General features: G+C 41.3%; 1 protein-coding gene across 1 annotated transcript; it reads left to right on the top strand.

Annotated features, from left to right (window-relative positions):
• Positions 1-1,626: 1,626 nt before the first annotated feature.
• Positions 1,627-24,033, top strand: PCCB (propionyl-CoA carboxylase subunit beta; the record flags this gene model as incomplete). The annotated part of the gene is made up of 11 exons (XM_010174389.2): positions 1,627-1,746; positions 4,126-4,194; positions 6,042-6,098; positions 9,374-9,487; positions 11,287-11,397; positions 11,748-11,856; positions 12,787-12,907; positions 16,794-16,875; positions 18,983-19,106; positions 20,476-20,583; positions 23,804-24,033. Coding segments are annotated over 11 exons (1,245 nt in total), but the record flags the coding sequence as incomplete, so codon positions are not given.
• Between the last annotated feature and the right edge of the window lie 448 nt (positions 24,034-24,481).

The following is a 24,481-nucleotide window of genomic DNA, read 5'->3' as shown; positions in this document are numbered from 1 at the left end:
CGCGCCGCGGGCGGACATCCCTGGGGTGCTGGGAACGCGGGGCGGCTTTGCACAGGGTCTGGTGCAGAGGCCCTGCTGCGGGGGAGCTTTGCTGAAGCGGCACTAAAGGCTGCGTGACCTCTTTCTCCAGGCAGGAAAGAAAAGAGTAACTTGTTTATATCAGCTTTGTCACCAGCGTGGCCGTAATGCATGTGTGCGAGGGTAGCACAGACAAAAGTTGTCACTTCTGGCTGTCGCCGTGGCAAGTTCTGGGTTGCCTACCCCTTCACTGGGCTAGGAGGCACGCCTCCAGCACAGCTTCGGCTTTGCTGCTGCTGCTGCTGCAAATCTCAGCTGATCTTTGAAGAGATGAGAGCAAAGAGCTAGAAGAGAGGAAATAAAGCAGAGGAAGAGGCAGATGGGAAGGGTGACAACAGCTGGATTTTTAGTCTCTGGCCTCAATCGTTCAGAATTCAGGCAGTGCTGAGGGGAGTGGCAACATAGTTTTCCTATTTCTGTTTATTTTTTCTTGCTGCGATGTCTTTTCTTTTTAGAGCAAGGGCCAAGTGGTACCATGATGGCTTGTAGGCATCAAGAAGGTAGTAATACCCATTAATGTGCAGACTACATGAATGATCAGTTCGCCCATCAGCAGTTACCCTCCTGCAGTCATACAACATCTGAGAAGAGTTACGGGCTCACTGAGTTACATTTAGGATACTTGACATAGCAATATACAATCATTTCTGCTTGTCTAGGGGCCTCAAACATCGTATGTCATGTTTTATATAAATTAAGTCTATGGCTTATGTTAGTCTTTCCCGCATTTGTTGATTTCCATTAACTTTTTGACTTACTGGTCAGAAGTTTTGCAGAGAAGCTGAGCTATGTTTTAACATCATGTTGAGGCAGGGCCATACCATCCCCTAAAGAAGACAAGCCAGGTACCCTGACCCTTGTAGATAGATGCTTGCCTGGGCTGGAAATAACAAATTGGTTTGGAAGGTTAAGATAAAAAGAACTTTGCAATCATTTATTACTCCATGGCATCATTAGTGCAAAGCAAGAGACATGCATATCTGGTCAGTTGATGATGTTCTTGGCCCTTATGCTGCTTTTGCCTATACCGGTGTCCAACAGAAAAAAGAACAAAATGTTTTGTCAGAAAATCCCTGCAGGCAGGCTGTCACATTTCCTTTTTTATTCTCATTTACTGCAGCCAAATATTGAGCGTGGTGAATTGAGCCTTGAGCTGTTGGTAAGGATTGGTTTGGCTGTGGAAGGGCTCCATGTTTAAGAATAGAACAAAGGCCTTAATAGCAGAATAGCAGTGTTTAAATGTGTAGGCAAAAATATCTGTGATGCTATTACATCTTGTTGAAAAGACACTGAGATTGTTTCCTTTATCTTGTGGTAGCACTGCTGCAATAGTTGGCCTTCTTTTCAAAGTCTGGCTTGCATTATGTTTGTTTTTAAGGAGGATAATCACTATATAGGCTATTTCCAGCTTTGGAGGCCTGCAGTTGCTTAATGGACCAAAGGCAGCAGATCAAGTGAAGCTATGTTTGATTAAAATACATCCGCTGGTGGTGAGTAGACAGAGCGAGAACCACCTGACAGCTGTATTAATTGTTGCTTCTGTTTCAGGGAAAGCTGACAGCAAGAGAACGAATTCTTCTGCTGTTGGACCCTGACAGTTTTGATGAATATGACATGTTTGTGGAACATAGATGTTCTGACTTTGGGATGGACTCTAATAAGAATAAGGTATTTTTATTACACATAACTCTTTATTTCTTTGTCCTCAGCTGTTTAGCCAGCCAACTGTTTGAAAATAAGCTCTTCTGTTCACATGTAGTTTCTTTTATTTGTTTCGTTTTTTTGTTTTGCAGATTTCCTTTTATTACTCTCAGTTTCCATTTAACACCTTACACGGTTTACTTTTGCATTGTCTAAACTTGATACCTTTTTTATAAGGTCACCTGTTTGGTTCAAATACCTCCCTGGATATTGTCTTAGAGTTGTATTTTAAATAATGGCGGCTGCAGAGCTTTTTAGTTACAACTTTGTCAGTCATGTCAGATACGAAGAACAAATACAGGTAGATACTTCTGCTTCCCTACAGGTAACGTTAGTTACAGGATGAAATAACTCAGATCCATATTTATGCCTACCAAACTGTAGAGTCATAAGATCCTTCAGGGCCATTAAGTCTCATGTTTGGAAATTGAAGCATTCATGCTGGTCTCTTAGCAAGTTGCAATCTGCTTGCTTATGCAGTTTTCAGATATATGGCCATGTATCCTAAACCAACATGGTACATGATGCTCATCATGTAGAGGGAAAATCTGTGGCTCCCCAGTCTCTCACCATAACACTGATGCCTGGTAAATGACAACATGGGAGGAATATTTTGTTGTGATTTAATACAGAAAAGACAAACAAGCATGCTGGGATGTGTAGGTGGCTGGAGCAGATCACGGAATCATAGAATCATTTTGGTGGGAAAAGACCTTTAAGATCATGAAGTCCAACTACAAACCTAGCACTGCCAAGTCCACCACTAAGCCATGTCCCTAAGCACCACATCTACACAGCTTTTAAATGCCTGTTCACTGTGAATCTTCTATAGCAAAAGGCCCTGTTGCCTGTGGAGTGTTCTACTTTGGGGTGTGCTGAGAAGCTGCTCCATGTGTGCTGCTGCCCCATGCTGCACGTGACTACAATTTCTGTTTATGTGGTTATTAAACCACTTCATTAGTTCTCATTCCTTTGAGTTGCACAGCTGCGTCCTATGGATGAGGGAGGGATCACCAGGCTTCTCCCATGAGCAGCTGGGGCATTGGGAACTGGCAAAGGTTGTTTTCATTTTAGTAGCCAGGAGATTGATCAGAGACTTGGTGCTGGGAAGGATGTCATGCTAGACCTTCTCCCCTCTTGCTGAGTGTAGGAGCAAACATCTTTTCTTCTCAAAGTAATTTTTCACTCTGTTCCCCAGAAAACTGAATTAACTGCTGTGTTGCCTTTCATTGTGTTACTCAACGCTGCATCCCACAGTGCTGATGATAAATTGCTGTTTCTAAAGATAGGAGGAGCAGTGAAGTCCTGAGACTGACAAGAGGGTTAATTTTTTCATTGTCCTTCAGAATTCACCTTTCAGTGAGCTGCAGATTGTGTTTATAGAGCAGTTTAACAACAGATGACGTAACTGTGGCCAGTGAGCTGGAATATTAGTTTAACATTGAATTTCTCTGAGTTCGTGGAATTTTCTTAAGGTAGGATGAGACTTGTACTCACTCTGTGGGCTCCTTGGGATTTCAGGAGTCATCTGCAGCAGACAGTGGCTGGAACTACTGTTTCCAGCTGCTTTGTGTGCCAGGAACTAAGAGTTGGTAGCAGTCTGGTGCAGCCTGAGAAAAGTCTCTAGGCTGGTATGACCTTCCCAAGAACAGATCACCTCGAGCATAAATTGCCCTTAGAGTGCACAGTATACTTTTTTTTTTTTTCCGCTTTCCTAAATGCAAAAGTGTTTAAATGCCTGAAACTCTTTTATGACTGCCCAGTAAAGTTCCTTTTCTACTGTTGTCTTGAAAGACTTATATATACTTCCTTTACTAAAAAGTGAGACAGCATAGATAACCAGATGCTAAGATTCACAGGCTCCTTTTCCTGTTCCAGCTCTTTCTTCTTCCCTTATTTGCAGGGTAAAAGGTGGGACATTGAAGTATCTGAGGTGCCTGTAACTCTATTTTTTTACTTTTTTTGTTGTGCTTGTTACCCCCCTACTCCGTATCACCACCTCAGGAAAGGTTTGTGTGCTGTGTCCATTCCTTCAAAAACATCAGCTAGTCCTAATAAAAGGTATATCCTGTCTCTGAGAACATGATTTTCCTTAACTCCAGATGTGCTGAAATTTGAAGGGAAACTGCAAAATTCAGTAATCTTTACATTAATACAAAACTAATATGTGATACTACCTCTAGTTTTCCTTTACAGGGCTGGAGGAAATCTTTGTGAAGCCCTCACTACAAACATGAAAGACCAGTACTCTCAGAGAATCAGTTTTTGCTTTGACTTAGTGGATGTCATTGCTACTTTGATTTTCTTAATTATTATTTTAATTAATTAATTTGCTTTTCAATGCAGTATCCTGGAGACAGTGTGGTGACTGGCCGTGGACGGATTAATGGAAGACTGGCTTATGTTTTCAGTCAGGTATGGTTTTGCTTGTTGTTTTTTAAATGGCATGAACTTATTCTTTGAAATAGCATAAACTTATTGTTTGAAATAAACTCACAGTGGTTCAGTGTGGCTGTATAGTAATGTACCTGTTTACCTTCTGCCAATTAGCATAAAATAGATGTAGCATCCCGTGGGAGGAAGCAGGGCATCTTCCAACAAGAAAAAGCGAAAAGCCTTTCTAAAAACTTTGTTGGATGAGGGATGCAGCTGTGGATAAGGGTGAGGAGAAACGAGTGATGAATGCAGAGCCAGTGGGAATGTCTTGAAAAAACAAACTGTTATTACTTCGTCATAATTGGATGTTGATACGCTGAGAGACTGGAGGAGCCCCCCAGAAATGTGTTTTTAATAACCAAAAAGTAAATTAAAGGAGAAGGGAATTGATGGGTGTGTGTGGATAAGCTCCTGCAGGCGTGTGGAGACCCATGAGTGTCAGTGGAGGGCTTTGCGAGTTCTGAGAACCATCTTCTGAGTTTCGAGCTGCAGAGTGGGGGCTGTTTGCTGGAGATGTCATCTGGGATTGCAGTGAGTGGAATTCATGATAGAGGGCACTTGAGCAACCTTGAATTGTTTCTCAGGTTTGAACTCTGATTAATTGAAGGGATTGTGATATATAGTATACAAATAGATAAAATATACTTTCTATGGTAAAATATACTTTTTATATAAAAATATTTTAGAGGAAACTCCATAGGTAGAGATTTATCTTGGTTAGTCTTAACACAGTGAAAGAAAGGCTTTCTTTCAAATCAGTATTAACTGCCTCTCTGTTCTGGGCCACAAAGTAGCCTTTGTTCAATTTGCTGTCATGGCCAACATGACTGTTGCTGTGTGACCTTGGAGCAAGTAGTACACCCTGCCTTTTTTATCTTGGATATGTAGTTCTTCCAAGGAAGGACACTGTTATGTGGGCCTGAACATAAGATAGGAGCTGAACACAGACCTTAATTTTAGAAGAACACAAGTAGAGGGCAGTTTTTATATTAAAAGCATTTAAATGTGCTCCTTCATGATATAGCTTTCTCTCTCTTTTTTTTTTTTTAAATATGTTTATATTTAAAGACCTATTTCCAATCCAAATTGAGATGCCACCTGAGATGTTCCTTCCTTTTTGGTTCAGCTGCTAGTTGTAGCCATGCTGTTCTCTGTTCACACAGTTTTTAGGGCTTCTTTGAGAGTAAGACTCAGTAGGAATGCATCAGAGAAGCTCCCCAGAAGTTGGTTCTGGGCTCTCTTGGTGCCAGTAGGTGTCAATATCCCCTTTCTCTTCTGGATCAGTCCCTGGGCCTTGTGTTGTTCAAGATCTTACTGCTTACCAACAGTCAATTTTGGCTGACATAGTCCCTGCAGCACCCATAAAAGAATAATCAACTCTTGAGGCATAACTCATGAATGTACGATGATGGCATATTTTCAGTTTTGGATTTTTGCCTGTTTGCAGCGTATCCTACTGCTGCCCCTTGCAGTGAGACTGCCCTCACAGGTGAAATGTCTCCAGACTGCTCCAGTATTGATCATGCCCATGAAAGAGGAACATATCTTTGTAGAAAGAGAGAATGTTTCTGTGAAGGTGAAATAAAGCAAATGAGACATAGTAAGTTTGTGATTTTAACACAGAATCCCTTGGCAAATATGTATCAAAGGTCTTTTTGCTGTAAAGAAGGCTTGGGTTGAATAGGGCTGATCTGCGGGCCGCAGTGGGAGTCAGGTTGTTTTGGAGCAGCATACCACATATAGAGCATTGTAGAATTATGCTGTTTACTGGCAACATTTTACTGAAATGATTCCTTCCCTAATCTGAAAATTTGTTTTCCGTCCAGGATTTTACTGTATTTGGAGGTAGTTTATCTGGAGCTCATGCCCAGAAGATCTGCAAGGTAATACTTTACAGGAGAAGATAAACCAAAAAATTGTCAGTGTCCTGTTTTTTCAATGTGTTTTGTTAATGACTTCGGAGAAAATGATTTGTGACTGACTTCAGTGGACTTGCATATGTCATGGCAGCCTGAAAATGCGTCTTCTCATGTCAGTTAAGATGCGAAAGCATAGGTGAGCAGGGAGATACCTTTTGGGAGCTTTTCCAAGTAATACTCACTTTATTTAAATTAAGTTGCCTTTTCTACTGTGCTACAAAAGACAAGAGACTTGAAAGGTACAAATATAAATTAACTAGCTATTGTCTACTGGAGAGATGTGAAATGACTTGGGAGAAACTTTATCCTATGAACAGTGCTATGTGGAAGTAATATTGTAATATTTTACAACTTGGAGGTCACCTTGATACTCAGAGCTTCTATCATCAGGCTCTTGTGGCTATTTATTCTTACTTGTTTGCTTGTCTCACTGGAAAAGCTGGTGTTTGAATCCCAGGGGTGAGGAGGACAAGAACTTTTTCATGCGGGAGTGTTCAGTGGTGTGGGCTGGTGAAAACTTCCTGAATTTTCTTGCTAGGGAATCAGAAACAAATTTTTTGGTGTGCAAGGCCTTGTCTCCTGATGGAAAGAACTATTTTTTGGCATAAACTCCTCAGCAGTGAGGAGGTATAAAACTAGAAACCACAAAGACTTTGGGCTGGATAATAACTGCTTGGCTTTACCAGGCATTGATACTGGGAAAGACTTGGTATTACCCTGTTAGATTGGAGCTTTGCAGTGTCTCTTGGTATTAGGAAGGAATGGAATGGTGCTGGAATCCTGGGATGCTTTCTGCTGTTTCTTTGATCTCTTCTTTCTAAAGAGGCAAGGAGAATGCTGGTAGCAGAACTGGAAAACAATGCAAGTCCTTCCTAGTTGGTACTGTTCTTGGTTGGCATCAAAGTCAGTGGTGGACTCCAGAGGCTGAAGGCTCTGGATGCACCAGTTGCTTTGAGTGTCAGAATCTTTGAGGCTGCAGCCTGGGCAGCTCAAAAAAGACTGGCTGGGTGTCTGTCTCACTGTGGGATCTATCTCACTTCTCTTAGTTTTTATTGGGCTGAATTCTGGGAGGTGAAATCTGTTCTGAGAGAGACAATCTTGGCTCCTGCAGACCTTGTCAGTGGCTTAAGGGATGTAAAATGCCATGGAACATGGAAATGAAGTTGCTCTCCCTTAGCTGGACTTCCCTGGAGATTTGCCCCTTTGGCGGTAATTGTTTCCCATTTGGGATTTTTGCTTGGAGATGTGGAGAGCTGTAGTAACATTTGGCATCTTGCAGCAAAGCTTCGAGTTAGGTAGGTCTGGGCTACGGTTTGCCTGTTCCTTTTGCAGAATAGCCTTGTGGTCTTTCATTTCACTAAATGCCTGTAGTGGTTTCCCTGAAGCAGCAGAGATTTAATGTAGCTCGTTTGAGTAGTAGGTGCCCACTTGTGGTGGGGAACACTTTAAAGCCTACGTACTTATATCTGTGATGTCATGTTTCAAGACAGTTTTTGAGTCCATGAGATGAAGAAAAGTGGTTTTGAGAATCAATCCTGGAATGTTCCCTACAAACACTGATATGGCTGAAAGAAAGGCTGGTCTCAAATACGTGAATACATTTTCTGTAGTCTGAATGTGCATATTGATGTGTGTTTTAGGAAGAACTTAAGTATCTGGAAAAGCCTTGAAATAAATAATGAATCCATATGTAAGTCCCTGGAAAACAGCAAAATGTGTCAGTGACCTGTCCTGATAGGATAGCAGGCCTTCCAGGCAGCAGCAATGAATGTCAGCTCCACTGATTTTTAATAAGGCATTTGATGTTTCCTTGTGTAACATTCACATAAGCAAACGAGGCCACTCATGCTCACAGCCTCTCTTTGCAGTCCACGCAGATGCTTTTTAAATCTGGGATTGTATTTAAGTTTCAAAGTCATTCTGTGTGTCTGCCACAGTAATATTTCTTAAATGGACACCCAGGCAGAAAGCATGAAGAACCCCTGTTTTACACTGAATGACTGCAAGTAGGAACGAAGCCAGTACCAAAGTGGCTAACATGGATTCGTGTTCAGGCTGGAATTTTGGCACTGCTGAGATACTGTTGGTTTGAAGGGGACTGAGTATGCTTACTGTGTTTCTAGGCAATGTAAAATTCAAGGTTTATGCTGCACTCTGAAAGACAGGACTGAACTTTCAAAAATCCTAAGAAGTTAAAAGATTGTCTGGAAAAAAAAGATACAATTCAGTAACAATGATTGAAAGGGCTAATACCAGGCAGGGGAAGCAACTTTGAGATTTGAAATGGGGATTGACTGACAGCATGCAGTTTTACAGAAAATTATTTAGGAGCTAAAGCAAATCTTAACATAATATGCCTGTGCTGTAGTGTTATGAAAATGCTCAACATCTTACTGGGATCTAATAAGCGAGAGTATTTCATGCAAGCAATGTAAGGAATTCAGTCCTCCCACTTAAGCCTCTGCTGGAGTGTTACATATGATCTTGAGGCAAGTAACCAAAATGATCAGAAATGTGGAAAACAGGATGTAGGAAGAGCAGTGTGACTGAATTGATGATGCTTAGTCTAGAAACATGAAGGGAAATGTGAAGACCGAAGGGAGAATTGAGATAATTGAATGTTAATGAAGGCATAGGCAAAGAAGTAGTTAATTGCCCTCCTTGTCTACTATATATCAAGAAAGAAGTAATGTTTCTAAATTTCTAGAGGAAAGATTTAGTTTAGTCTTCTCAGAGAATCTCTGAGAAGGATAATCAAGCATTAGTGTGCTTAGGGAGATTACACAATCACCACTGCAATAAACTTTTAAGATCAGATTAGATGTATATGAGGGAGTGTTGAAGGTGCAGTTGAGACTTCCTAAGAACAGAGATAGATTGGACCTCTTAGGTCCAAACTCCTGTGATTGTGTTCTTTAGCATGGGGTTTGGATACCGCGCTGTGAGTATGGAGATGCGCAGCTAGTAAGGCAGCTTGATATTAAAGGTCATGAGAGGGATTAAATGTGTATCTTTTAGCCTCCAGGCTGAAGAGTCCAAACATGATACCCCAGTAAGCAGTTAGTGACTGTGATAGTTAATACAAACAAAGGAGAAGCTGAGCGCTATGTGGGCAGTACATGCCAGTTCAAATTCTGGCGTGTACAGGTTTTTTCTAGGGAATGTATGTTTTGGAGGTTGGTTGCTTTGGGATTTTAGCTTAGCTAGGTCAATAATAAGGAGTTTATATTCATCATCAGGTTATGGATCAAGCTGCCCTGGTTGGAGCACCCGTGATTGGGCTGAATGACTCTGGGGGAGCCCGTATCCAGGAGGGAGTGGAGTCCTTGGCAGGCTATGCTGATATATTTTTGGTAAGTAGGCTGCTGGATGACCAGGAAGCTTGGCATCCACAAAGATGGACATAGTCTTTCTTTACTTAAGCCTGTGTTTGTAAGTAAATTTGTACATTATCATCATCCTGTTTCAGCCAGTGTTACGTGGTGCATAAAGCAGTGTATGTGAAGACTTGAGAGACCTGTACTGTCCTCTTGGTTCTCTTAATGTCTTTGGGCAAATTACTGTACCTCTTATTTCCATTTACCCATCTGTTAAATGAGGGTAATGCTGAGCCTTGTAAAACACTGTGATCCAGTGAAAAGCTCTGTAGGAATTGCACTGTATAGTGAGCTTTGTCATAAGAATGAAACAGTAGGCAATTTACTTAATTGGAAGAAAACCTCAAACAACTATTTAACTTTCTGATTCACACTGAAGTGTAGATTGTCTGTGTTGGGATGTAATTTCTCTTGGGTGTTTGTCTGAGACAGGTGGGCATGCTATAGTTCAGAGAGTGTTTTGTTAGGGGACTGATGATTGTGATCCACCACCAGCTGTCTCTGTGTCTCCTCTGAAATACAGACATGTTAAGAATTTCACACAGCAGATTTCTTTTCAATAGGGCTGATGAAAGGTGAAAGATTTCTACTGCAGGAAGAGGGACTTAAAGTAAATCAAACACTATGCACTTGAAAAAAACTCGAGAAACTCAGATCAGAAGCACCAAGTGCCTGTTCTGTCAAGGTGGTAGGTCATTGGGGAGAAAAAAAGGAAGAAAAGATGCAAGTCAGAGGTTTCTGTTCAAAGAACAGTATGCAGTACAATGTTAATCTCGCTGTTTGGGGACATCCAATACTGATTGGACTGGTGGAAGTTTTATGTTTCTACAGTATTTTTGTGGCTAATGCAAGAATTTTTCCTTTAGACACGCTAGTGATGTTTTTGTAACTGAAATGACATTATTTTATATGCCTACCGAAACACACAGTTTTATAGTAAGCACACAAAACATAAATGTGATTGTGCTTTCAGTGGGAATGTGAGCCAGTGGGATGACAAATTAGATGCTAACAGTCTTTTGGATTAGTGTGATCTGGGATGATGTGGTTGAACAGTTACAGAAGTCAGTTGTAATCCAGTTGAAGCTTACTTCTGCCTCTGAGCAATAGCCTACCTACATGTTCAAATTTCAGGTACATACACTTCTCACCACTCCAGGCTCAGTGAAATTTTTGCCCCTGCAGCATCTGTTGAGGTCGCACATTCCATCTTCCTTTGCAGTCATTGCATGGTGTATGAAATCAAATGCATGGGAACAGAAAGAAGCAGAACATTAGCAACAAAATTATTTTGGTTCTATTTGCATCAAGACATTCTGTCCAGATATTTGTCTTCCAGTAAATACAGCAAACTGTCCTCTCCCATTTGTGAATTTTTGCAAAATCTCAGAATGGTGGGGGTTGGAAGGGACCTCGGGAGATCATCCAGTCCAACCCCCCTGCCAAAGCAGGTTCCCTACAGCAGGTTGCACAGGAAAGTGTCCAGGTGGGTTTTGAACATGTCCAGAGATGGAGACTCCACAGCCTCTCTGGGCAGCCTGTCCCAGGGCTCCCACACCCTCACAGTAAAGAAGTTTTTCCTTATGTTTGTCTGAAACTCCCAGTGTTCCAGTTTGTGCCCATTGCCCCTTGTCCTGTCACTGGGCACCACTGAAAAGAGCCCAGCCCCATCCATTTGGCCACCACATTTCAGATATTTATAGATGTTGATAAGATGCATAGACTTAAAGATGTACTTTTTTGGTAAAACTAGATGTCTGTCTGTTCTATTGCAGAGAAATGTTCTGTGTTCTGGGGTGGTTCCGCAGATCTCCCTCATTATGGGTCCTTGTGCTGGTGGAGCTGTGTATTCACCTGCTTTAACTGATTTCACATTCATGGTGAAGGTAAGGGTGGAGTATATCCTCACCTGCTGCTGGTAACATTGGTCACACAAACTTACCCTACATATGAAGAATTTTTTAATTTTTTTTTAAGGTGGTATCCTGCTTTAGATTAAGTTTATTTTTAATGAAAAGTCAAGAAAACCTTTCTCAAATAACTTCTGGATAATTGTATTTTCTGTGGGTTTTTTAATATAATGCATTAAGGATTTTTAAGAGATCTGTCCCTATATTCTACTGTTTTATTATTTTGGGGAAAGTCTCTAGACTAGAGACTGTGGCTTTTCCTTAGGTGCTTTTGCAGCTTGGGTCTAGCGTTTACTGTGTGGTTTTGCTTTTTTCTCCTCCCTCAGGATACATCCTATCTATTCATCACTGGCCCAGATGTAGTTAAGTCTGTCACCAATGAAGATGTCACCCAAGAGCAGCTTGGGGGTGCGAAGACGCACACTGCCATATCTGGTGAGTAGTTCACTAACATGCTGACTGCTCTTTAAAGTAAATGACATTGTTTTTCTAGCTAAACAGCTGATTGTCTAATGCTGATTTTTGCACTCGTGAGCGTCACTTGAGTCTAAGTGATAAAACTCTACTTAAGCACAGGATCTTGCTCTGTGTAGGGCTCTCTTCCTGGTCTTTTTTAGTAATGGAGAACAAAATAGGAAAAGTGGGAGTGTGGGAGAGTTCTGGGATTTGGAAGAGAAAGTAGCAAATCCCCAACAGAGTCCAGAAGTGGGAAGGTTGTCAGAGAGCAGGACTTAGCAAAGCAGGCTTGGGGTGTTGTGGGTTTTTTTGTTTGTTGTCCAGAAATTTGCATGGGTTGAAAGATTCTTAACAATCCCTTGTTTGCTTACTAACATGATTGATTGAACTTTTTAACTATAAACTGAGTGGCAATGTGAGATGAAGCATTTTGGGTTTTTTTCCCCCCCCTTCTGGGAAAACTTTGAATCTCCTTGAGGTTCAAAATGACTGTGGGATCTCAAATTCTATCTGAACTGAACTGATGAGGAACCAAAACCACACACACAGACACTGCTCAGATCCAGCCTTCGTAGAAGAACTTGTAGTCCAATGCTGGAGCGCAGCACAGTAACCTGGATTGAATTCCAGAAGGCTGGGATCCAGCTGGGTCTGTGACAGCTGATAAACCAGTTTACATTATTTTAAATATGAGAGCAACAATCCAGACCCGTTAAGGAGGAAGTATGATACAGCCACACATTTTCTAGATATTTTTAACTGGTCAAATTCAGTGACTTAAAACTCCTGATTGTTAACAGCTTGGGTTTAAAAATTCTTGCTGTTACTTCTTTGTATCTTTATTGGTACATGCTTGAGAATGAAACCCTGCAAGATTTTTTCAATAACCGTTTAACTGTTTCTTTCCAGGAGTTGCACACAGAGCCTTTGAGAACGATATAGATGCTTTACTTAATCTCCGAGAGTTCTTTAATTATTTACCTCTTAGCAACCGTGATCCAGCTCCTGTCTGTGAATGCCATGATCCCAGGTAAGAGGAGACTGCCTGAGATCTGTGGTTTCTGACCACCGAATTGCTTGGCTTCTCTGGCTTCAGGAGCTTAGAGGGCTGAGTGGTTTGTGCCTGGGATCTTGGCTGATAATTGTGCATTGTGGTGTGTGAATATGGGAAGTCTTTCAACATGCATGTGTACATAGGTACACGCTCACTGGTAGATTTATTTTGTTTATTTTCTGAAAGCAATGTTATACAGGCTGTGTACAGACTATGGGGAAAAGTAATCTCTGTACAGATGGGCTGCCACAGTCCCGTGAAACAAGCAAACGAGGCAGAAGATAGCACAGTGAACAAAAGTGGGGAGAACTTGCCCCGCTTTGTCAGTTATGTGTCTGGTGGGTAAGTCCTGTTTGTTAAGGCTAGAGGTGGGGAAGCAACAAGGAGGTAAAGGAGGCCGCAAGTTTTATGTATTGGGTACTTGTCTCTCAGGCTCATTGTGTTGTTGGCAACGTAACGAAGGACGTGGGTCATTTCAAGAGGGGAAAAACGGCAACTGTCTGGACTTTTATCAGAGAATTTTTCCAAGAGATAGCCAGAGGGACAGCCAGAGTGCCAGCATGGGACTGTTTGAGTAAACAGCCTCACTAGTAGTGTTAAAGACAGAGAATGTCAGTGGAGTAAAAGCATTTTGACCTGAGATCCAGTTGCATCCCCAGTTCAGCCCTTTCTGTAGGGCACCCAAGAGGTTGTCGCCCCCTCCTGTATGGGAGCTGCTCCCGAGTGTTCCTTTCGGTTCTATGACTGCATGTGATCTATGTTTTGTGTCCTTACATGCATGACAGTTTTAACATGTGGGTCGGGAAGGCTATCTTCTCTTCATGCTTCACTGCAGTGTCTTTGAAACAAATTTCTTTGGGGAGGATTTTTTTAGATCAGTTTTACAGATCACTGCTCTGGTACCTGAAATACAGTGTTCGCTATTAGAGAAACAAATTTGACAATTGCTTTTAGAGAATGGTCACACAGGTCAATTAGTTACTGGTCCTAATTTTTTCTAAGGTGTTGATCTTTAGGAGTTTATTAAACTGGAAGACTGGTCTGATTTGATAGTGACAAACCAAACCTCTTCCATTATTTGGTATATTTAGGGGATTATCTCTGAGGTTATCATGTTCTTTCTAAGCATTCAACAAGTTGTACTGGGATAATTACCCTCTATAGAATCGAATGTGGTACTTTAATTTCATTATAGAAACAACAGTTTTGTTTTTGTTTTTTTTTTTTTAAATCAATGTACCTTATAATAGGCAGTTTATTTTCTTGGGAGAAACTGTCAGTTACATTTCAGCTACTAACGTAGAAGAGATTAGTTCTTTATTTTCTTAAGGGAGACAATATTTTACATGGCACCAGATACATTATTAGAGGATCACAGTATAATAAATGCTCAGCAATTTGTACTAAGAAGTTCAATTTAGTAGTCTTTGTACATGTGAAGACAGATCTATTTGTTACATTTGCCTGTTTTTATAGCAGAATCTGAGATATTTCTCCCATTTGTCGTCTTAATGCTTACATTGGTATTATTTCATCTGGACATGCCGACATCTTAATAGACTCCTTTTGCTTTGAAATGTTTGATCTTTACTGCTGCTCCAGTCAAAGCCCATTCTTCTAGAGTAATTTCTTACTGCCTCATTGTCACACCACAAAAAATTGCCACAAATAATGCAAATTAAGTGTAGCATTCTTTTGTCTTTGTTTTTAAGTCCAGAAGCTGGTGGGTTTTGTTGTTTTGCCTGTTGGGTTTTTTTTGTCTAGGTGGGTAGGTGCTTTGTGGTCTTGGTTGCTGAAACTACTGTCACTTGAGGTTTTTGACATCAGTGTCCTGATTTCTAAAGAGTGAGAAGGTTCCTTATAGTACAAGTGGTGAACCTGTTCTCTACCTTTGAAGGGTGTCTAGTTCATTGTGTTTGGTGTATTGTATGGTGTGATTGTACCTTTATGTATCTTTGACTATAGACAAATTCTGTTTTCTCTGAAGCCTGAAGTATGCATACAGATTTCTGGAGAAAGTTCTTGGTAGCCGAGTACAGTTTCCCTTTTGCATTAAATGAAAACCAGTATTGATCTGGGTGAGAGTGTCTCAAGCCGTCGCAGGCTTCGGATGAGTGCTTTGATGATGAGCAGCAGTTCCTTCCTGATAAGTGGGATCTGTAAGAAACCCAGTTCTCAACCTCTTCAGCCCAGTAACTCTACTAGCAAGCTTCAGATATGTTATGTGTGGTAATTTGTCAGAGATTTTGAAACTTGTGATATCCTGGGTAATGTCTTCGTTTTTATGGTCGTTACTCTTTTTAATGCTGTTATAATTTCCCTCAGTACTCTCTAGCACTATGAATTTATGGGAGCAGTAATTTCATTTTTCTGCTTCCCTTATCCTTTGGGATGCCACAGGTAATGGACAGAATTTATCTGCTCTATGGACAAGAAAAAGATTTACAATTTTTTGTAGCCTGGGATTTAGTATGTTAAAATTGGTTACTTTCATCAGCTTAAGGTTTCATTATGTCATTGTATGGAAATATTTGCATGTGATACTCTTAATCGTGTGGAAAAAATACTCAAAGTGTTGCTGTTGGTTTTATTCTATTAATAGATGTATCTCTTCCTCTCTCAGCAAGGAGACATGCCTCTCTAGCCTTGTGTGTGTGAGGGAGCACAGAGGCAACCTGGGGCTTGCATTATTAATTTTTGCCTGATTTTTGACAAACTGCAGATCACTTCTTTCAGTTTTAAATCGGGTGTCTAGTGCCTTGTGTTGTCTTGCTTTAAATATATTAAATCACAGCATTGTTAAAATAGTAATTCAGTAAGAACTACACAGAAACACCATTTACAACAAGGATAGGTCAGTATTTTTATGGAATAGCACAAATAAAATACTCCCTGAAGCTGCCTCAGTGGTGACTCATGAAAACTGACACCCCCCCATTGGGACTGTGAATGAATCTAAGGACTCAGAGAATGCTCACGCTGTAGGTCCTTAATGAAGCTAATATCGTGCAAGATAGAGGTAGCCGATAGTGTCAGCTGCTGACAGGGAGGCAGCGGGTTTATTACATGTAAAGCTCCACATGAAGTGTGTCACTGTTGAGTTAAGCAGAGTAACAGCAAAGATTGTTTAAACACAGCCATGCAGCTGAAGAAGCTGAGAGCAGATGTGTTTTCCCCACCCATGAACCTCTGCTTGTTTGGTGACAGGGGAAGTAAGTATGGAAAGGTTTCCTGCAGTTAAGTGTGTTCAAAATTACAAGTGGACAGGGTGGGCAGGGAAAGGACCAGAGCTGTAAATGTGCAGTTGGTCCAATACATGACAGGAAACCTTGCTCTGCTCTTGGGAAAAACTATTCAGCCTGTCCAGCTGCAAGGACGGAGCCGTTGGCTGAGCAGGCTGTGCTGCTGCTGCTGCTGTTTGACATTTGTTCTTCCTTTTCCCCACGGCTGAGTTGTGCCCCAGCGCAGTGTCCCACACACCACCAGTGCCCCTACAGACTGACATTCCAGCGCTCCCCTGCCTCTCCACTTCCCCCTCAACACTCCACATCTGTCACGTGAGGCTTCTCCAGTCCAAGAGGAGAAATCATCTTTCCAGGAGATGGTTTCATGAGCAGAGGTGTCTATAGAAGCCAAGTCCCCCTCCAGGAAGAGACTGGTTAGCCTTTGACCTCCTGGTGCATGTGGGCTTGATGGCCTGAGGCACAACTGGCTGAGACCAAGAGGCCTCTTTTCTTTTCCCCATATTTGAGAAGCAGCTTCCATGACGTCTCAGAGAGGTGGAATTGTTTACCTGAGTTCTTGGTCTTGATGTTCACCTGGTCTGTAAATACTGTTGCTCACACTTCCTTATTTTCTGCAGCGACCGTTTGGTTCCTGAGCTGGACTCAGTTGTCCCAACTGAATCTACTAAAGCCTACGATATGCTGGATATCATACACTCTGTAAGTCTGCTCCTGTGAGCACTGCTGAGATTAATACGGTATATTATATTCTGTGTGTAAATAACTGAAAGAAACCAATAGAATGGCACTAAAGACATATTTTTTTGGTCTTTACAAGTTACTGTTTTTACCTGTGTAGTAGCCATGAATGAAGGGACAACAAAAACTGCAGAAAAAAGATTGTAGCAGATGAAAGGAATCCTAAGATTTGTTTTCAGGATACATCTTACGCTGCAGCATAACTGCACAGAAGAAAGATGCTGTAATTCAGTTTTCTTTCTGGGGTTGAAATCCCCTCCCCTTTGTCTTGAGTTCTATCACTTGTCCCCTCCCTGCCTCCTGTTATTACTGTCTTGAATTCTGCACTTTTTAATAAAATAAACTACATAGAGTGCATTCAAAGATTTACCCAGCTCTTTTGTGTGCTAAGAGACAGTTACTACACAGACAGTACAAGACTATATTTTTTTAATTACAAGTCAAGCACTCAGAAGTTTGGAAACTCCAATGTTGAGGTTCAAGTGAGGCAGAGCTCCTGGGAGGGTGGCAGGGAAGAAAACACCTTACCTGTTTTTTAAAAAACCTGAAAGCCAATATTCCAATGTATAAATAACAGGCAGTGCTGGTAATTCTCTTGCATAACTTTGAATACTTCACTTTTCCAGTTTTAACAATTTAATATGTTATAGACTCCTGGGCAGAGAACATGGTTGTAAAAGAAATTTTATCACAGGAAACTGTTAGAGCCCCTGTAGAATGCTCTGAGAGTCTGAATTTTAAATATTAAAATTTCCAGCTGCTGCTTCTACCACTCAGATGTTGAATGGCAGATGACCTGGGGTTCTGAGGTGGATGATGAAGCTCAGAGTAACTCCCTTTCACAGGCACACATACAAATGGGAGGGGGGAGTTCAGCTGTGTTTGTAGGACCTTTACAGATTTCTCCCTTTTGCTATTTTATTTGTCTGTCCTCCCCACATGCTCATTCACCTAACACGTTTCAGTTTGCAAGTGGCCGTGTTTCACTCATTTTAAAGGAGGAAGCAAGCTCAGGATGGTTCTAATCTCTGGATTCTTACATTCTGGATTTTACTGCTACCTGCTCCAAGTTAAAAGGTGACATTTAAAAAAAATTATTAAGTGAATTAGGAAAAAAACCCAAACCCTCCCACAGACTTTAAGAAGTATTAAGGAAAGAAATAAAACTGCTTTAATAATACTTATATTTTTCACAAATTTTCATTTGCCTCAGTGTCAGAAATGACTGGCAAACTGCAGCCTGTATGGGCAAAGTTGTCATAAAAAGTTGAAAACAAGGGATTCTAGCAGAAAACGCTAGGCAGCCATGTATAGGTGTCGCTACTGCTCCATGTATAATTATGATCTCTTTTGAACATGTGAATTTTGATACGGCATTATACACCAGTGGGTGTTATTTTGCAGAGTACACACTGGAACTTCAGCCCCAAGAGAAGTGCAGCTACTAAGGACTGGTGGCTCCGGACAGATGGTTTGGTGTAGGGCCTGTGTTCCTCTCCTGCAGATACAAGGGCTTCTCTGTTGTCCTCTCTGTCAGTGACTTTGGAGGAGGTGTGCACAGCAGAGCGGGCTGTATGGCCTCTGATGATGTGCTCTGAACTTGCTAAGAAAGAGGATCTGTTAAACCTGTCATGGAGAGTTTCTGAGCTTCACCAAGTACTATTTTCAGCACTCAAAACTGTTCTTTAAAAGTGTAGCCTGCCAATAATTAAGTTGTGAGAAAGAAGTTCTTAGCATCTGATTTGAAGTTTTAATTTGTTAGAAGCTAGGAAGAAAGGCTCACTACAGAGGAAATGTCGTAAGGATGGTCTCTGATGGAGTACTTAAGTGGCAGTTCTGATAGTTAAGTGCAGTATTAGTTACTTCCTGGAATGAAGGCTGCAAAGAAGAATAAAAGGTTTCTAGGTTTCTTCCTTCCTTTTTTTTTTTTTTTTTTTTTTTTTAAATTCTTAAATGTTTTAAAACCAGTTTTGATACTAAGATAACCACTGTGTGTTTGCCTGTGTATATCAATAGACATCTCTGTATCTGTCCTCATAAGGGCTCTGCCCAACTCTCACCCTTGCAGATTGCTGATGAAAGGGAATTCTTTGAGATCATGCCTTTCTATGCCAGAAACATTGTCGTTGGGTTTGCCAGGATGAATGGACGAACCGTTGGGATAGTGGGCAACCAACCCAAAGTAGCATCAGGTTAGAGAGTTGAGTGTGAAAGTTTTTAACGGTGTTTGTGCCTCTTCTCTGTCTTTTTTTTTTTTTTTTCCAGGTTTCCTAAGGGTGCCTGGCTGTGAGATGAACTGTTTCTGTTTTCCTATGGTCCTCCACTCATTCTCACTATGTTTTTCTACCACTTTGTCTTGAATCTCATTGTAATACAGCTGTGACATGTTAAAACTAACAGAAAATCAGTCTTTAGTGGATCAACAAGGTGGTCTTGCTTAGGGGTAACTAAATGACTGCTGTGGCCAGCACAAATGGAGTGGTAGGAGCCCATGGGCAGGGTGGGGAGAAGGCCACCACTGCTTACTTGGCAGCAGCCTGCAACTAACTGGGTTAAACATTATACGGAAACTGCGTACTTAGTGCCACAGCACTAAAATGCCTAAAACTCTTCTCCAGGGTGAGGTAATTTTTTTTTCTGTGTGTGTGTGTGTGTGTGTCAACTTGTTATAGCTAGAACAATGCAAAGCTTTCAGACACACAGGTGTGGGGCTCAACCTGAAATGATTTAGATAAGAAGATACAATATGGAGCTGTAGCTAAGATCACCCTTTTTAACTTTCAAGGGATTTTTCTTTCTCTCCTTAAATAGGCAACTTCTGAAGTGACTTTCACCAACAGAACTTTGTTTTGCTTCTTTTTTTTAATTTTTGTGGCTTTTTGTTTGGAAAAATCAGATAACCCAGTATGATGTTTTATTCTTTTGTAATCTTTACAAGATATTACTATCACGATCTAGACAGGTTTTAAGATTACTTTAGTCTTCATTTGATATTCTCAATTTTAGCCAAGATTTTTAATGTTTCACATGGATGCTTTTATACAAAATGTATTTTGGTTTAATGTAATAGCATGTATTATAATTCTAAATGGCACTGAAACAGAACAGAAATACTTTGCAGTGTGTTCACTAAAAATGCTGATCTTTCTCAACATAGTAGACCATTTAATGTGTTTAGGGTTGTTTTGTTTTAATGGAGAACTCTGTAGTCTTTCAATATGACTGATCTGGAAAATATAATTAAAGAGCAAATTACAGGAAAATATGTTAAATTACAAGAATAGAATTAATTTAAACTGCTACCTTTTGGGACAGAAAGTCTCTACATGCAGCGGTCAGGAAAATGAAATGAGTGCCTGTTGAATGTGGCTTGTACTCTCATCTCCTAAACCAGCAAAACTTCTGGGCAGATTATCTCCATGTTAACTACAAATGAACTTTTGTTTTATTCTAAGAAGATAGTGCAGCTAAAATAGAGTGTGATTTTGATGTTGCCTTGAATTACTGCTGTGAGCAGATAACTGGAATGATTAACACATCACCCTGTTTTCTTAACTTTAGGGTGCTTAGACATAAATTCTTCTGTGAAAGGAGCCCGTTTTGTTCGTTTCTGTGATGCTTTCAACATACCTCTGATTACTTTTGTGGATGTTCCTGGATTTTTGCCAGGTAGGCTTTGCTGTTATATTTCAGCTCCTTGCAGGGGGCAGTGGTGTTAAAAAGTCATTTTAAAAACTCTGTGAGAAGACCTTTACTGTAGTAGATATAAATAAGCCAGGTTTTAAAATGCCACTTTTTTGGGGGGACAGAAACTCTGTAAAAAGTACAGTAGTCATCACAAAAAAATACTGAAATACGCAAGAAACTGTGGGGAAATGAGCTAAGTGCCCAACTATGCCACTGACATTGCTGTCGGTGTGTTCTGAGATCACAAAGCTTCACTGAGGAGGGGGCAGGTCCAGGCGGTAAGTTGATGCTGAAGCGTTCAGCAGTCTGATGTGAGGCCGAGATGACCCATTTGCCAGGGCCCAGCATGGTTGTATCACGCTCTGGAAAGCTGTGTCCGGCTGCTTGGAATCCCAGCACAACTGCAAGGCTGGGATTGTCACCTCTGTCCGAGAAAAAAACCTGTATTCCCTGGAGATGCTGCCCTTGTCGTAAATGGTATGGAAGCTACGCTATTTTCCTTATTACAGTGAGACTCCATGGCCCTTTAAATGTTCAGCTGCCTTATTTGGATGCTTTAGGTAAAAAAAAATATATATATTTAGATGTTTTAGATAAAACATTTCTATGCCTGTATGCTGGATAGCAGGGTAGCGTGGTAGAAGGCCTGCAAAGACTGTGGCTTCCTGAGGGGCAGTGGAGAGCAGTAGTCCAACGTGCAGTTTCTGAGCCCTCTGGACAGGGTTGCATGAGAGTGCAGCACTGATGCTTCTCCTGTGGGCAGGGAGGCCACTGGTCAAAGTGGCACTAGGAGTGGCAGTTGAGGGCACCGTGGAGATGCATTCCAACAAAATCTGCTCGTCCCTGGAGTTACTGAATATAGGCCCATGGTGCTATCCAAGCTTTGCTGCAGCAAGAGTCTCCCTCGTCTGCCAGCTTCATCTGCTGTATTTAGTGCCCAAATATGTACAAGGATGAAGCTATAAGTGGAAAAAAAAGTATGGTCTTGGTTGCCATTGCTTCAGTTACACACAGACCCTGTCCCTGTATCTTTGAGAGCTTAGATTCTTTCATGCTCCAAGGCATTTCTCAGATAAAAATGCTCATGATTTGGAAGCTTTGGGTAAATCAGTAAGGAAAGGTCTGAGATCAGACTTTTTTTCAGCATAGGCTATATGAGCAGTTAATGTTAAAATGACCAATTAGAAAACAGGTTCTGTGAGGAATACAAATATTACACTGATCAACATGATAAGGCTTTCATATAATTGACTATAAGGTTAAAACTGTTGTATAAAATAAAATTTACCTCAAGGCCTCTACAGATATCGAAGCGTCAAAATGTCACTAGTCAACATTCCAGTTCTTAGTTTAGTACCATGTGTTTGGCATGTTTTAACATGAGGCAATACAGAAAGCGTGAACAGAACCTTCCTCTTGCCTCTCAGCCTCTTGCCTTTCTCTCCTGCTGTAGACACCCCCTCCTCATCTGACCTGGACCAAGAAGTAGCTTAGTTCACTTCAGGGGCCACTACGGCATTCTGGATTCGGACGGTTGCTCAGACTCCAAGAACAAAGCTATTTCCATACAGCCAATGAAAAGTAGTAACTCGATATTGCAGAGTAGAATATTGGTTTGAATGTAGATAAATGGGAGATAAATAAAAATAGAGAAAGGTAAAGAGAGGAGATCTGAGGCTCAACAGTGATCCTAAACTGTTGTATTTTAAGGAGTTTGGCAAGATTAGTCCATTAGCATTAGAAACTTGAGTTTAAGTAGTAACTTCTGAAGGTGTTGATCACCTCATTTCCCTGGAAAGAATCCATCACACCGGCTCACAGAGGTGTACAACGCATCTCAGCATCAGTGACCTAAACGCTTCAGACAGCCTGCAGCGCAATAGGTGTGCACAGAGTTGGTGTTTAAGGCATTCATACCCTGTAGCTGGAGAAAAACACGTATTTAGAATAAGTTTGGGGCTGAATCTATGGCCAGAAAAGAGTTGATGTTAATTGGCCATGGGTGACAGTGCAAATAGTTCAAATAACAGTTGAACTGAGCTTAACGCTTGAAGCATTTTCAGTGACTGGCTACTCTGTTAAGTGTGAATTAGAAACTAAGACTGAGACTAGATTAGAGGTTCTCTGAGTGCTCCCCAGCTTCTGGGTCTAGGTTGAGTGTTCCAGCTGTGTTCAGCCTGCTTCATGTAGCTGTTCCGATTTCTGTTGCTGGGAGGGTTCTGCAGGCTTGACATGTCCCGCTGGCTGGAGGGAAATACAAGAACCAAAAGTGAAATTGCAGTTGAGAACAGATGTTTGTAAGTACAGACATAAATTACTAGACACTTAATTTACATTTGAGGGGAAGCATTAAAGTCAAGCCACCAAACAGACTACCAAATAAGTTATTTAAAAAAAAAAAAATCCTCAGAAAATAATTTTTACTTAAAATATTACATAAAAAAAATATCCATTAAAAAGATACCAAAATACTCTTTAAGAGGTTATCTCAGGTGCTGAAAGCAAAAGTCAGTAGGTGGAGAAACTGCTTGAAAGTGACTGTAGGGTTATATCCAGTGGTGTGAAATTCAGAAATCCTAGAAGTAATTTACATGGGACTGCCACTTCCAAATCAAGTCGGCTAGGCCTGTGTTTGGGACAAAACTGTGTTGAACACCCTGTAATGTGGATGACTTGTATCTGCTTCGTATGACCATGCTCCAGAAGCACCTGCTGTTGAGAATCCTTGAGAATCATATGTTGTCTTTTACGGTCCAGCATCTTGGGCTTGTGTGAAGGAAGGCTAGGATAGGTCTCTGGTCTGGTAGCCACGCTGCCTTTCAGTATGGGCTAGAAAAAAGGGGTTTGGAAGAGTGTGTTTCTGGGGAAGTGAATCTAGGTTGTGTTTTCCACTGCTAGTCGCACTTGGAGTCTTGAAAATGATGTAACTGTGTTTTGTTTCTGGGAAGAGACCATCTGGTGAGTGTTCTGGTTCTGTGACCTTACATACAAATATATGCTGCTTTTGGCAAGAGGTTTTTTTTTCATAGAGTTGCTCACCATCTTACGGAGAACACTGCCAGGATATCACCCTCTCCTGGATATCGATGTCGCTGTGGTTGTTGTTAGGTTTGCTGCCGGTAACGGATGATGACAGTTGCCAAACTGTGTACAGGGTTTTTGTGAATTCCCTGGAGTGAGAAAAACTGTTTGTCATTTGTAGGTACAGCTCAGGAGTATGGTGGAATCATACGTCACGGTGCAAAACTACTGTTTGCCTTTGCAGAAGCAACTGTGCCTAAAATTACTATCATCACCAGAAAGGTAAGTTGGCGCAATTCCACGGTGTTCTTTGAGTTCCTGTTCCTAGTACCAACTCCAGTTATGCAAAGCTTCATCCAGCTGTCCCACTTCTGCTCTCTGTCCTTGTCACATCTCCGTTTGTCCCATCTGGTAACACCTCTTTGTGTCAGGTTACAAGAGGCCATTTCTTCTATTCTCAGGCTATGACCTCAGTTCCTTCATTCCTTTTGTCTCTGAACTCTGCTGCAAATGGCGTGTTTCTGCTCTTTGCTTTCTCCCTGGAATGCCTTTGGTCAAGTGTTTGTCACCCGGTGTGTCTCACTGAGGACAAGCCATCTGTCTGCACACAGCAAATCCTTGAGAGCTTCCCTCTCTGTTCTTGCTGCTTTGCTCTCCTTTTCCAAAACCAGCGCTAACCGTATCCTTCTTCTGCTCTGTCTGCACGTTTAATGACTGCGTGGTTTCTCTTCCATATACTTTTGCTATAGTCTACTTAATCTTTCTCTCTTCCCCCTCCCCCCGTTTTCCCCTTTTGCCCTCCCCGCTCAGTGCCCTCCCCACTCTCTTTTGCTCCTTCTCTCGCCCCCCCGCCCCCTCT

The sequence above is a fragment of the Antrostomus carolinensis genome, unplaced genomic scaffold (assembly GCF_000700745.2).
Source record: "Antrostomus carolinensis isolate BGI_N321 unplaced genomic scaffold, ASM70074v2 scaffold11698, whole genome shotgun sequence".
Classification (NCBI taxonomy): domain Eukaryota; kingdom Metazoa; phylum Chordata; class Aves; order Caprimulgiformes; family Caprimulgidae; genus Antrostomus; species Antrostomus carolinensis.
The sequence above is the reverse complement of the archived record's forward strand: the minus strand, read 5'-3'. Positions and strand labels throughout refer to the sequence as shown.